General features: G+C 41.5%; 1 protein-coding gene across 1 annotated transcript; it reads right to left on the minus strand.

The window, feature by feature from the left end:
- Positions 1-1,374: 1,374 nt before the first annotated feature.
- Positions 1,375-5,214, minus strand: LOC124864106 (Golgi SNAP receptor complex member 2-like). The gene is made up of 6 exons (XM_047358737.1): positions 5,034-5,214; positions 4,726-4,790; positions 3,565-3,673; positions 2,875-3,007; positions 2,379-2,519; positions 1,375-1,934 (listed from the first exon to the last, which is right to left on the minus strand). Exons 1-6 carry the CDS (start codon positions 5,060-5,062, stop codon positions 1,773-1,775), a joined length of 639 nt encoding a protein of 212 aa, XP_047214693.1. The 5' UTR covers positions 5,063-5,214; the 3' UTR covers positions 1,375-1,772.
- Between the last annotated feature and the right edge of the window lie 9,570 nt (positions 5,215-14,784).

Genomic DNA, 14,784 nt, shown 5'->3' on the forward strand with positions numbered 1-14,784 from the left:
TGTGTTTTTCCTCTTTCAGGGTGTAGTTTTGATAACATTAATCCAGCTCTTTAAATAATCCAATCTGGACAATATATCTAAATCATTCTGCAGGTACCAGCAGCAGACAGTAGATGGCGCCCTAGTTAAACTGGAAACTTGCAGAAACTGGGAGATCCACACCCACTTTATTACACTGAAGCTGAAATGTGTTGACAAGGTACAATTAATGCTTTATTTAGAGATACTGTCATCAACTCAACCATTGGATGACGATATAGGAAAGAATCTAATTTTTATAGGAAAAAATGCTTAAATTGCTTTTGTAGAACGTTAGGGTTGTGATTAATTTAGATTGCAATTTATTTAGTCCTACATTAAGACGGTTCTGGAATAAATCCCAAATTCATACAGTTTTTGCAAAGAAATACCTTTGATTATTTTAGTACAGTCTGTGACTGTAAACTTTGGTTTTGTAAAATCTAACAAGGATTTGATAAGTAGAGACCTCTATATCTTCAATAAGTTAAAGTACAACAAAATGTCTGCAAACAACACCATCTCAAAATATGAGTTGTATGACAACATAAAGCTGCTCCAAGATGGAAATTCAACATGGCCAAAGTGTGCTGCGTAGGTATAAACAAGATGGGATGGTTGTCAAGGGAAACATGCAGCTAGATTAAAGGTGCTGTGTAATTGTAAACACATGCAACACAGAAATTGAATTTAATAATGACCAATCGGGATGACAAGGAATTTACACCAAAAAGCTGAAGCTATCATTAACACCTAAACATGTATTCCAAAGTGGATAACTGAATACAGATAATGGCAAATTATAAAACTGTTGACCAAGTAAAAGATACAATAAATTATTTTTTGTGGTGGATCAGCAAAACAGAAAAGATGACTGCCTGAAAATGTGTACCTTTCTACATGAGAGATGGCAATGACTATTTCTATAGGTAATCTACAAGTTGACAAAGTTAAAGCTTAGAATTTTTTTTATCATTTTCTATTAAATAAAAGAATCCAACTTCAGAGATGTCAAGCTGCCCTATCCATCAAGGCACAAAACATTTTTCCAGTACTTTATAAGAAAAATGGATGGTTAGCAATGCTAAGATATGCAGCTAGTACATAAATCATATCAGATTATTATTTCTACTAAACTTAAGATGAAAGGGTCATTAAGTGGTAACTCCTTATTGTTTAGCCAAGCATAGTAGCTTATGGTTCAAACAGACTGTTTAGCATTATAGTCGCTCTCTGGTGTTATTTTCCACGACCTTTAATAGTACTGTTGTGTTAGGCAGTTAAACTATCCAACAACTCTAAACATCACAAATCAGTGGATCGCAGATTACAGGTAATAAAACATGACTAAAAGAATGAAACAGTACTATATGTTTTTATACACTTGGATTTGTGTTTTTCAATCATACATTAATGGAAATTCTTCATGGAAAATAAAGCACGAGCTGTTTGTACAAAGGTCTGGAGTAGAGTCCATGTTCGGCTGTAAGTCTATGAAAAGCAGTGAACTGATCGACAAACGTTTCAGATTCTATGAAATACTGTCTGCAAATAGGAACTTCTTCAGCCTAACTGTTTAGCATGTTTCCAAAATAACGTGGTGTGGGTCTATTGAAAGTAAACAAAAAATAATGGCAAATTTTATATAAAAAAAAAAAAAAAAAAATCACATTAAATTTTAAATGTCATATTCTGTGGGATGATGCATTCCTTTAAATGTCCACAACTGATCAACTGTAGAAGGTGGATGGTGGTCAGCCCAGGTATCTGATGACGAGGAACATGAAGATGCAGGTCAACAACATGCCTCCAACCATGATGAACTTATCCTGGGTGGCTCGTCTTTCTATTAGTCTCATTACTGTGTTAGAGAGGCCCAACATGTTGGCCACGTCCAGCATCTTCCTGTGCGTCCCCTGTGTAGCCAAAAAATAAATAAATAAATCAGTTAATGGCAGCAACAATTATAACGTGTGATGACTTCAACAGCTGTAAAGGCTCAGCACATTGTTCATTAGCTGCACGCATTCATCTGATTCTGGGAGAGGGCCAAACGCCTCCCTGACTCCAGCGCTCTGTCAGGAGTTTCTCATGGCTGGACTGTCAGGCTGAAAGTCCTGATCAGCGGTCACACCCTGATAAGAAGAGGCTGAAGCCAAAGCCAGGAAGGGCATCTCCTCCCTGGAAACAAGGACTCACCCACCCACTCAGAATACCCTTGGTAACAATAAGATGCTTACTATGGACAGTATGGACACCAGAAACTGGGTAAGGGATGTAATTATTTGTGGTATTAAACATGGAAACCTCTAGAATAGCTTGAAAACAGCAGGAAAGTTATTTTGTCAATTTGCACACACCTTGAGAGTTGATCTTTGATCTCTGAGACCGTTGAGGATGCTACTACCGCTGCCCAGGAGATTATCCATGCCTTGGTGTGCGTTGTGCAGACTGGTGTTTAACTGCATGGCCTCATCTATGTGGATGGAGGTATCTGCATCCTAATTAACCACATCATCATTTTTTTATTACAACTAGTCTCTAGTTTTTTAACTAGAGACTAAGTATTGCACTCTACAAAAATACAATGCCTTGCTAACGTATTTAACTCCTGTAGAACCACAAATGGTGTACTTCATTGGTATTTTATGTGACGGACCAGCACAAAACAGTGCATAACTGTGAAATGAAAAGAAGATGAAGTACAGTTTTCAAAGCTTTTTAGAAAAGAGAAGCCTGTAAAGCACATGCATGTTGATGAAATCCAACATTTCTTGCATAATTTTCTTCCACTTCATAATTTCATATTCATAATCCAGGTGTATCCGAGACCGGATTCAGGCACATGCAGCTTACATTTGTAGTGAAGGTGCGGCTGAGGAGTTCCTCCCTCTCTCTTTCCTGGGCTTCTCTTGTGCAGCGTCTGTGCTGGAGGTTTTGGAGAGCTGTCCGCAGGTGCTGAACATCGTACTTCAGCTGATCCACTCGTCTGTTGGAAAGGCAAAGAAAGACATCCATTTTCTTTTAAAGAAACAACACACACAATTAAACAAAAAAACTCACGACACTTATATATATGTACCTATATTTATAGTTAGTGAACTTTTTTAAATTCATGTTGTTGATCCATTAGATTCAAATATTGTGTTGTTCATTCTCTGTCATTATTCTGGTATTCAGAGTTTCTGGATAAAGGAGAGTTCTTTGCAGCTCAAATCTCTTAAGATTTCCTCCCAGGCCCTGTCTTTAGCTTCACCTTGGTCCTCCTAGAGACCTGCCAGGATCAGAAGAAAGCTTAGGGATGGGGTGAACTCTATCCCCTAAGGCCTGTTTACCCAAGTCAGAGATGAATCTCTGCCCGATGCAGCAGGAATGCTGGTGATGAAGGGGCTTCAGAGGAAATGTTTTTATAGAGCCACATTGCCATGGGGTAGCATAGGGCTGTTTTTGTCTTGTGCACCCACCCTGTCCCTTTATGAGATATAGCTCAAACTGTCAGATCTGGGCCTTTTATGGCCACCAGCAGTTGAATCACTCCACACTCACAGTTTGGCGTTCTGACGGCGGTTTGGTGGTTCTTTACTGGCCAGGATCTCGAGACGTTCCAGATGATTGAAGATCTGGTCGATTCTAGCCTGTAGTTCATTCTCTAACACTTGAAATTGGAAAAACAAAAACAGATCTAACATCAGAGGCAAGGAAATAGATAAAGACATATTAACAATCACTATACCTGTAAACAGAATTTTGATCAATTTTCATGTTTTAATAGGCGTTATTCGTCAGTGGAATTATTCTCATTGTTACTGTCCGAACTTACATTCAGTGGCAGTTTTTAAAGATATTGGGTTCCTTTGTCCTTAAGTGGGAACAAGAGCTAAAACAAAAACAACAGCATATTTTTATGCCCTGTGAACACAGAGCGGAAGCTTTCTGTGTTGTTCATAAAGTAAAAGCTAAGAAAATATTGCTGTACATTGTGACTGGACTGCTATTGACCATCTCTAGTTTAAAATCATTCATATTTACACTGTTCAGACCTCAACTGGATTAATTTATACTGTACTCAGAGTTCTTAAATGCAATTTGAGATGTATTAATCTTTTTCTATTTGTACAAACAAATAAAAGCATTTTCAGGGATTTCTTGGCATTTGAACCATTTTAGCTTGCGACAAGCATGAAAAGTATACATAGACCATAGACTGGTCAGACCGGGACACAATTATTCTGCATACATTACAGATGTTTTAAAATTTGTGTGGTAATATTCGTTTAAAAAAATAAAAAATAAAACAGGATTAACATCTTATGTCTTACAGATTATTTTATATAAGATTAATATCTTATATTTTACAGATTATTGCAATCTGTATTGAGAACAAATGTAAATTTTTGCTGTTGTTAACGTCTCTGACAAGCTACATGATAAAAATCGGCTTTGTTTCTTTTGCTTGCATCCTCTTTCTGGAGAAAATATAAACTGATGTCATAGTTTGTGAAAGGACTGAGGAGGCGGATAGACTGGCTCCCACCCTACCGCTTCCTGTCCTAACCCAGAGTTGATGTTAACAGGCACCAACCACAGAAAACAATCAGTCAGAGAGGCATCAGCCCATCTTCTGCCGTAGTATCCGAAACATTAACGAGAGGGGAAGTCCTCTAAACATTTATGGAAGCTGACAGTGTGAACCATTATCCTACTCACAGTGAACTGATTCGCGGTCTGTCCTTTCCAGGTTTCCCATCTGAGATTGCACCTCCTGGATTTGCCTAATCCAGTATAAAAAAACAACGTTTAATTGAAACATCAAAATAACAACGTAATTACTGTATATCTGTCAACATACCAACGCATGTCAAAGACATTTTCACAGTTATTATTACTGATATGTGTGTCTGTTCGTTTCACTTTAAACTGAACCGTTAATTAGCTCGCTAAAATAGTTTCATTAGAAAGCTAAGTGAAGCTAACAAAGTCGGCACCGTTTTCACAGAAGCAGTCGCGGCACTTACTTGTTGGTCTGGTGGTAAAGCGTCTCCATCTTTATGGATTCGCTGAAACTCTTTTCGTACCCCTTTTCCTTTCTATTCTCTTTATTTTACCCCCTTTACTCTGACAGGTGGCTAAGCTAGCCAGCTAACGACAGAGCAGGATGTACACGTCATCAGCCGAGCTTTTGTGTACGGAATTGAGAAAGCGGAAACTGAGATAGAGAGCGAAAAAACGAAGACGTTTCACTCCAACTAAACATTTGCGCCATGTTACATTTTTGTTTAACGATTACGGTTATAAAAAGTCATTTCTATGTTGTATAAAGTTTATGGTATATTTACCGGTGCTCTTTTTATTGAGGATGATACATTTGTAGCTTAATAACAATTGTTTGATTAATAATAAAAAGAGATTTTAGACATATCTTTGTTTTTATGAAAGAGTACAAGCTATATGAGCTACAGAATCCAGTCCTATGTTTGTAATTATCCATTTCTGCAGGAATTCCTGATGATGTATATGTTTGAAATGTCTTCAAAAGCTCAAAATCTATGTTCTTTGAGCAACTGGCAGGTAAAAAACTTTTTCACTTCAGATTCTACTTACGGAGCTGAGTGAAATAGTATTTGTCGCCTTAAGTTTTAATGTAGTTGCTTTTTTTGGTACACTTAAATTTTCATATCACTCAACAAATTTTTGTCAAAAGCTATCCAACCAACCTTGGCCCATGTAAAAAAATAATGACACCTCATTGTTAAATCATAAATTAACAGTGATCAGCCAAGTTTCTGAAAAGCTGAGTTCAATTTAACAAGCCACACCCAGACCTGATGACTGCTGGCCTGTAGAATAAAAAATTATTCTCAAATAGAAACCTTCCGATGAAATGGAGTAGGCTAAAATATAGATATCTGGAAAGGGTCACGAATTAGTTTTTAAGGCTGTGGAACTGAATGTATTGCTTTATGGCAATTGTGTGGCACAACCACTTATTGGGTTTGGGGGGCAATTACTTTTTCATAAATGGCCAAGTTGGTTTGGATGCCGTTTTCCCATAATAAATAAAAGCCTTATTAATAAAAATTTTTTTAGTAATTACTCTAGTGTTCTTTGTCTGTTATTAAAAATAATTTGATGGTCTAATAAGTCTGACAAAATGCAAAAACAGAAGAAATATTTAGGGGACAACCACTTTTTCAAAGCACTGTAAACAGTGAAACCAAAAGTTTAAACTGAGAGAATGTATCATTTTAAGGGAAAAATATGTTGTTTCAAAATTACATGGCGTCAACAAATCTAAAAAAAGTTTGGACAAGTAGCAATAAGTGGCTGGGAAAAGGAAATTGAGCATATAACGAACAGCTGGAAGACCAATGAACACTAATTAGGTCAATTGGCAACATGATTGGGTATAAAAAGAGCTTTTCAGAGTGTCAGTGTCTCTCTGAAGCCAAAATGGTAAGAGGATCACCAGTTCCACCAATGTTGCGCAGAAAGATAGTGCAGCAATACCAGAATGGTGTTACCCAGCGTAATATAGCAAAGACTTTCAAGTTATCATTATCAACCATGCATCAAAAGATTCAGAGAATCTGGAACAATCGCTGCGCGTAAGGGTCAAGGCCGTAAAACTCTACTGGATGCACGTGATCTCCGGCCCCTTAACCGTCACTGCACCTCAAACAGGAATGCCACTGTCAAGGAAATAACAGAATGGGCTCAGGAATACTCCCAGAAAGCATTGTCAGTGAACACAATCCCCCGTGCCATCCGCCGTTGCCAGCTGAAACTCTACAGTGCAAAGAGGAAGCCATTTCTAAGCAAGCTCCACAAGCTCAGACGTTTGCACTGGGCCAGGGGTCTTTTTAAAATGGAGTGTGGCAAAATGTGGTCAGATGAGTCACGATTTGAAGTTCTTTATGGAACACTGGGACGCCATGTCATCCGGACCAGAGAGGACAAGTGTACAAAAGACTGTAATTGACTTGTTTTCAGCCCTCTAGTTCAGTGTTTTCTATTAACGTTTCTTTTCATGTAGTTCTTATTTTTACCACTAGATGGCTATCAGACCACATTAATGCATGCACTGTAGTTCTGTGCATTATGTTGTTCTGAGACGATCAGCATGAAACGGATATTATTTAATCCAGTCTCTTATCTGTGTGCGTCCATTAAAAGTGAGTAATACTATTTATGCTCTACCCTTGTCTCTTAAAAGCCTTAAAGCTGTATTTGAGATAGTTTTCTATGTAGTTTGGGGAGCTAACTGCTAGCCGCTTTGCATTGGTAATTAAGCTCTGTTTAGTTCCATCTGATTCTGTTGGTGTTGTTGCTATCATTTTACATTTAAATGACTTATTTGTGCTGTAAGTCTTTATCTATCATTAGACTATTATTGGCAGCTGTTATTATTCATGTGCATTAATGTTGTACATTTTCATAGTTAGTTATTAGTTAATTCTTAATCTTATGAGAGACTTTAGTCACATGTTTATTCCCCCTGTGGACAATTTTAGTTATCTTTGTTAAAGGAGTACTTACAGACTAGTACTAAGAATTGCTTATTGGTTTATTTCTCCTTGTAGAAACCACACATACACACTTACAAACTGCTGATACCTGTATGGAACAATGTTGATGCCTTATTAAAGACAACTCGAAGATTGGACCCGGATATTGTGTTTTGTCATCTCAACTCGCCTGAACATATAAATTGCTGTCCTGACCCGACACCCTGAAGTGATTGCTAAACCTCCTACTAATAAGTTACAGTCCTCTTTACAATTTTGGTCCTTCGAGCCGGATCAGCAACCACTACAGTCAATATGGCCAGGCCACATGAGAGAGATGCCAGAGATGTTGACAAGCCACAAAGGTTGAGGTATCTACCATCATATCTCCAGGATTATGAGGTCAGCTACACCTCAAGGCGTCACCCTCATGAGGAGGAGCAGACATCTTCATCTGAAGTACTCAGTTATCTTCGAAATATGAAAAAGGGAAATGACCAACTACGTAGAGAGGTCCAGCATCTTACAGACATAATCCATCAATCTCCTGGACAGACCTCACAGTCTACGTCAAAGTCCAAGCTCAGAGACGAGGACAAATCTACTACACCAGCACCTACAAGCAAGCCGATGCCATCTAGTGGTCACATAGGCCCACGTCAATCAGTAAGTGCCCCATCGGTGATCAGTGATGCTCCTCCATCTCCACAAAGCTGCCGACGTGACTCCATCGAGGATCTTGATCGCTGTTTGAAGGAAGTAGGATTAATCAGCAAAGATCACATTTCTCCAGAAACATCTCAAAGCTCATCTCCCTGCTCCCAAGCCTAACCTCTGGATTTTAATATTGATGATTGTCCAGAGCCAGAGTTGTCACATCACAGAAACAGTAAAGCTCATGATAAATCAAGTGACAACAAACTGCCACATTTTAAAGCAGCTTTAAGTTCTGATGCCAAGTATTATCCCAAATATGAGGATGACTACGATTGCTATGATGAGCCCTATCACCATGATAGTAGATATCCTAGAAATAGCCTCTCGTCATCTAAGTTGAGAGACTCATACCATTGTGATGGATATGGTTCGATGAAGCCCAACCGACCAAGTAGTCCAAGATCTCGCCATGACAGTCACTGCTATGGACGTGATAGGGAGCCATCTCCTGATTACAGAGGTCACCATGATGACTATTATGCACCGCACTATGGATGTGATAGAGTAAGATATAAAAGAGGCAGATACCCAACTGACCGCCAATATCCTCCACGCCGTGATGTTTCTAATAGCAAATCCCTAGTTCTAGATTCTTACTGTGGTCCAAAATCTACTATCCCTTACTTTAAGTCCGAGGACCCACGTGAGTTCGCTAGACTGAAACTAGCCCTGGACAACTTACTTCCATATGATGTTCCAGAGCACTTTAAGTTTCAGATACTCACAGATCATCTCAAGTTCAAAGAGGCGCTACTTATAGCCGACTCCTACAGCAATAGTCCGCTTCCATTTACAGACACTATAAGAGCACTCACTGAGATGTATGGTCAACCACAGCAGTTAGCGCTGAAGAGGATTTCTGATCTGATGGACGGACCTAATATCCGAAATGGGGACATTAAAGCATTTAAGTCATTCGCCTTTCAAGTGCGTCTCTTAGTGGGAATGTTGCAGCAACTTGGGAGCCAGGGCTGGACAGAACTGAGATGTGCATCACATGTCTCTCGCCTTTTAGTCAAGTTGCCATACGACCTAAGAGCACATTTTCATAGGTTCGTGAATCCCATTTACACTCCAGTTCCAACCCTGCTTGATCTGGCTGATTGGCTTGAGTACGAAGTACGAGTTCAAGTTAGTAATGATCAGCAGAGCGGTACCTCTACCAGAGAGAGACAAGCTACACACCAAGGTCGACGTCCAGACTACAAGTTACAAAAATCTACGGCTATTCTACTCGGCAGTCAGTCCACTCAATCAAAGGTGAAATCAGATAAGGCTCCAGCTGTGCAAGAGACCACACAAGACAAGCCAAAGAAATACTGCCCTTTGTCCAATACTGAGCAGCATTATTTTAACCATTGCAGCAACTACAATCTCCTGTCTGGAGAGCAGAAGACAGAGTGGATTAAAGCAAACAATCGATGCTGGCGCTGCGGTCGTGAACATCAGGCCGCTAAGTGCAACCTCAAAGCTAAGTGCAAACAATGTGAGAGGAAGCATCTGGATATTCTGCATGTGGTTAACACCAGCCAAATGTCTACAGCAACTGGTGATCCCCAAGCACCTGAGCCAAGCACATGCCTAGTGAGTTCTGTTTCAGAAACTCTGTATATTGACCGGCCAGCTCAAAGCAATCAAGTGCTACTCAAGTTGTCGTGTCCTCCTCCAAAGTGGTACAAAGATACTGGAGACTTATGCAATACTGGACGATGGGTCAGAGCGCACAATACTCCTACTACAGGATGCCGCTGTTAGCCTGGGCCTTCAAGGGAAGCCGGAAGATCTCACACTGCGCACAGTCCGACAAGAAGTTTGCACCATCCATGGCGGTACCATATCCTTCTCAGTAGCTCCTGCCTTACAACCCAGCAAGTCATACCAGCTAAACAAGGTTTTCACAGCCAAAGAGTTGAACCTAGCCTGCCATACCTACCCAGTTGAAGCTCTGCAGGAGAAGTATCGCCATCTCAGAGACATTCCACTGCCAAACATTAAAGGTGCTCAGCCCTTATTGCTGATTGGATCAGATTATCCACATTTGGTTACGCCAGTGGAACCAGTACGTCTTGGACCACCAGGTGGACCTGCAGCAGTTCATACCAGGTTAGGATGGACTTTACAAGGCCCCACAAGTCTGTTACGCAACCAACTATTCCCACAGCAGTGCCTTTTCACTAAGTGTAACTCACCAGAGACTGAGCTTCTAAATCATGTGGAGAAACTGTGGCAGCTGGATACACTGCCATACAGGAGTGAGCGGTTGATCACCAGGTCAAGACAAGATACAGAGGCAGTCCGCATACTAGAAGAAAAGACCACCAGAGTAATGATCGATAATGTAAATAGGTATGCAACTCCATTACTATGGAAACAGAATCTTCCCTCTCTCCATGCAGGTGAAGAAGCAGTCTTGCCACAACTATGTGGTACAGAAAGACGGCTAGCTAAAGATTCAGAGAAGGCTGCCATCTATTCCAAAGAGATCCACAAGCTCATTGATGCTGGTTATGTCAAAGAAATACTCCCAGCCAAAGCTAAGTAACTTTTCTTGGTTTATTCCGCATCACATTGTCGAGCATAATGGGAAGCATCGTATAGTCTTTAACTGCTCTTACATTTTCAATGGGCAGAGCCTCAATGACCACCTTCTTCCTGGACCCACGCTTGGAACTAGTCTTCTGGGAGTCCTCCTCAGGTTCTGAGAACACACAATAGCTATCAGCAGTGACGTGAAAGGAATGTTTCATCAGGTCCGGCTGCTGCATGAGGACAAACCCTTCTTACGTTTCCTGTGGCGAGATATTAAAGTGGAGCAGGACCCTACCTTTTATGAATGGCAAGTGCTCCCATTCGGCACAACATGTAGTCCATGTTGTGCCACCTTTGCCCTTCAGACTCACGTCCAGAGACACACTGCCCCAGGAGAGGATGTTCGCCTATCAGTAGAACGCTGCTTCTATGTCGATAACTGTTTGCAGAGTCTCCAGTCTGAAGAGCAGGCCAAGCAGCTGGTGAGTTGACTACACACATTACTCCTGGACTGTGGATTTGAGCTCCGAGAATGGGCCAGCAATGTTCCTTCTGTCATTGAAGATTTACTCGAAGACTCAAGGTCACAGAGCAGTACACTTTGGTTTGCACAACAGTCAACTGAACCTCAAGAGCGCACACTTGGACTGTTTTGGTAGTGTAAGTCAGACACACTTTGCTATAAGCAAACCTATAGTGATTGCGCCAAACCGACTATGCGCAACATCTACCGTCTTCTTGCACAACAGTATGATCCTCTGGGGTATATTATTCCATACACCACCAGAGCTAAGATCATTGTGCAGCGTCTCTGGGATAAGAAGAGAAGTTGGGACGATCCCAATCTCCCAGAGGATCTGCTTCGAGCCTGGAAATTATGGGAAGAAGAACTTCCTCAGTTATCCCAGATCACCTTGCCCAGATGCTGCACTGTCCGCGGCGCAGGCTGTAGCACCACCAGTCAGACCCTTCATGTGTTTTGTGATGCGTCAGAACGCGCTTACGGATCTGTGGCGTATCTGCGCAGTGACGATGGTAATGGACAAATACAAGTGGCATTTGTGGCTGCCAGATCCAGAGTTGCCCCAAAGCAGCAACTATCAATACCCCGACTTGAGTTGTGTGGCGCCTTAACCGGGGCACAGTTAGCTTCGGTGCTGCTAAAGGAATTCACCATCAAAATCCAAGAAGTGGTATACTGGACAGATTCCACCACAGTGCTTAACTGGCTCCAGTCCGATTCCTGCAGTTATAAAGTGTTTGTAGGCACGAGAGTTGCAGAGATGCAGGAGTTATCAGACATCAGAGACTGGCGCTACGTTGACTCAGCCTCTAATCCAGCAGATGATATCACACGAGGGAAAACGATGTCTCAGCTCACTGGAGTGAACCGCTGGAACAGTGGACCCTCATTTCTTCTGCAGTCATCCGACCAGTGGCCTGAAGTACCTCTAGGCCAAGTTACAGAAGTAACAGAGGAGCTGAGGAGTACAGTGTTTTTCGTGGTCTGACATCCAATTTAACAGATCAGCTTATACCCGACATTCAGCAGTTTAATACCTTTCAAGAGCTACTAGAAGCTACTACACGAGCACTACACGGGGCGGCTAGTGGCACGCCTCCCACTGCTGAAGACTACCATAATGCTGAGCTTGCTCTCCTTAGACATGCACAGAAAGAGAACTTCCCTGAGGAAATGGCTTCACTCAAATCTGACAAAGCTCTTCCATCTACTAGCAGGGTGCTAACACTCGCCCCTGAATATGACCATACTGCAGGCCTAATCCGTGTTGGAGGCAGGCTTCGTCGATGTGAAAGCTTAAGCTCAGATGTGCTGCATCCCATTCTACTTGCATCCTCTCACCCAGTCTCCGAACTCCTGATCCAGCATTATGACAAACAGCTAAACCATCCTGGATCAGAACGTGTTTTTGCTGAAATGCATAGGAAATGCTGGTTGCTAAGAGGAAGATAAGCTATCAAGAAGCACCAGCATAACTGTGTGGATTGCAAGAAATGGAGAGGAAGCCCTCAAGTCCCGAAGATGGCAGATTTAAGATTTTTCCGACCTGCTTTCTATTCAACAGGCGTGGACTGTTTTGGCCCTAGGATGGTAAAGGTGGAAAGACGTATTGAAAAGAGGTGGGGCATCCTATACAAATGCCTTACAGCTCGAGCTGTCCATCTTGACCTCCTCCCGAACATGGACACTGATTCATTCTTAATGTCACTCAGACGGTTCATAGCTCGAAGAGGAAAGCCTTATGAGATCCTTTCAGACCAGGGCACTAATTTCAAAGGAGGAAGTAAGGAGCTTCATGAAGCCTTCAGTGCCTTGGAACCAGCAGTTAAGGATCAGCTCGCTGCTCAACAGATTCTCTTCCGCTTTAATCCCCCGAATGCTCCTCATTTCGGTGGATCTTGGGAGCGTGAGGTAAGATCTGTAAAGAATGCCCTACGCATCAGTCTAGGAGTTCAGACAGTGCCAGAGGAGGTGTTAAGGACAGTCCTTGTTGAAATTGAGGGCATTCTCAACTTTAGGCCTCTGGGCTACATTTCCTCTGACCTTGCCGACCCAGACCCAGTCATGCCCAACTGCTTGTTATTGGGGCGGCCGGATTCCTCCCTTCCACAGGTGGTCTATCCCGAGTCTGAAATGTTAAGCCGGAAAAGGTGGCGACATTCCCAGATTTTAGCGGATCACTTCTGGAAGCATTACATTCGACTTTTTCTTCCCACTTTACAAGTCAGGCCGAAATGGAAAACAGAGAAGGATGACATCACAGTGGGCACTACAGTACTCATCGTTGATCAGCAAACGCCAAGAGCCCTCTGGCAAGTGGGGACGGTTAAGAGCGTCATACCTGGAGCCGATAGACGCGTAAGGACTGCTGTCGTTCAAGTTAAAGGCAGGACTTATACTCGTCCAGTTGTTCGCCTGATTAAGCGCCAGCCCTACCACCAGACAATGAAGACACCTAGGGGGCAAATTTGAACACCAAATTTGGGGGCGGCTGTACAAAAGACTGTAATTGACTTGTTTTCAGCCCTCTAGTTCAGTGTTTTCTATTAACGTTTCTTTTCGTGTAGTTCTTATTTCTACCACTAGATGGCTATCAGACCACATTAATGCATGCACTGTAGTTCTGTGCATTACGTTGTTCTGAGACAATCAGCATGAAACGGATATTATTTAATCCAGTCTCTTAACTGTGTGCGTCTATTAAAATTGAGTAATACTATTTATGCTCTACCCTTGTCTCTTAAAAGCCTTAAAGCTGTATTTGAGATAGTTTTCTGTGTAGTTTGGGGAGCTAACTGCTAGCCGCTTTGCATTGGTAATTAAGCTCTGTTTAGTTCCATCTGTTGTTGCTATCATTTTACATTTGAATGACTTATTTGTGCTGTAAGTCTTTATCTATCATTAGACTATTATTGGCAGCTGTTATTATTCATGTGCATTAATGTTGTACATTTTCATAGTTAGTTATTAGTTAATTCTTAATCTTATGAGAGACTTTAGTCACATGTTTATTCCCCCGTGTGGACAATTTTAGTTATCTTTGTTAAAGGAGTACTTACAGACTAGTACTAAGAATTGCTTATTGGTTTATTTCTCCTTGTAGAAACCACACATACACACTTACAAACTGCTGATACCTGTATGGAACAATGTTGATGCCTTATTAAAGACAACTCGAAGATTGGACCCGGATATTGTGTTTTGTCATCTCAACTCGCCTGAACATATAAATTGCTGACCCGACACCCTGAAGTGATTGCTAAACCTCCTACTAATAAGATACAGTCCTCTTTACAACAAGTTGTTATCAACGCTCCGTTCAGAAGCCTGCATCACTGATGGTATGGGTTTGCATGAGTGCTTGTGGCATGGGCAGCTTGCATGTCTGGAAAGGCACCATTAATGCAGAGAACTATGTTCAGGTTCTAGAACAAGATAATGCCAGACCACATTCTGCAGCAATCACAACATCATGGCTACGTAGGAGAAGGA

This window comes from Girardinichthys multiradiatus, chromosome Y, assembly GCF_021462225.1.
Source record: "Girardinichthys multiradiatus isolate DD_20200921_A chromosome Y, DD_fGirMul_XY1, whole genome shotgun sequence".
Classification (NCBI taxonomy): Eukaryota; Metazoa; Chordata; class Actinopteri; order Cyprinodontiformes; family Goodeidae; genus Girardinichthys; species Girardinichthys multiradiatus.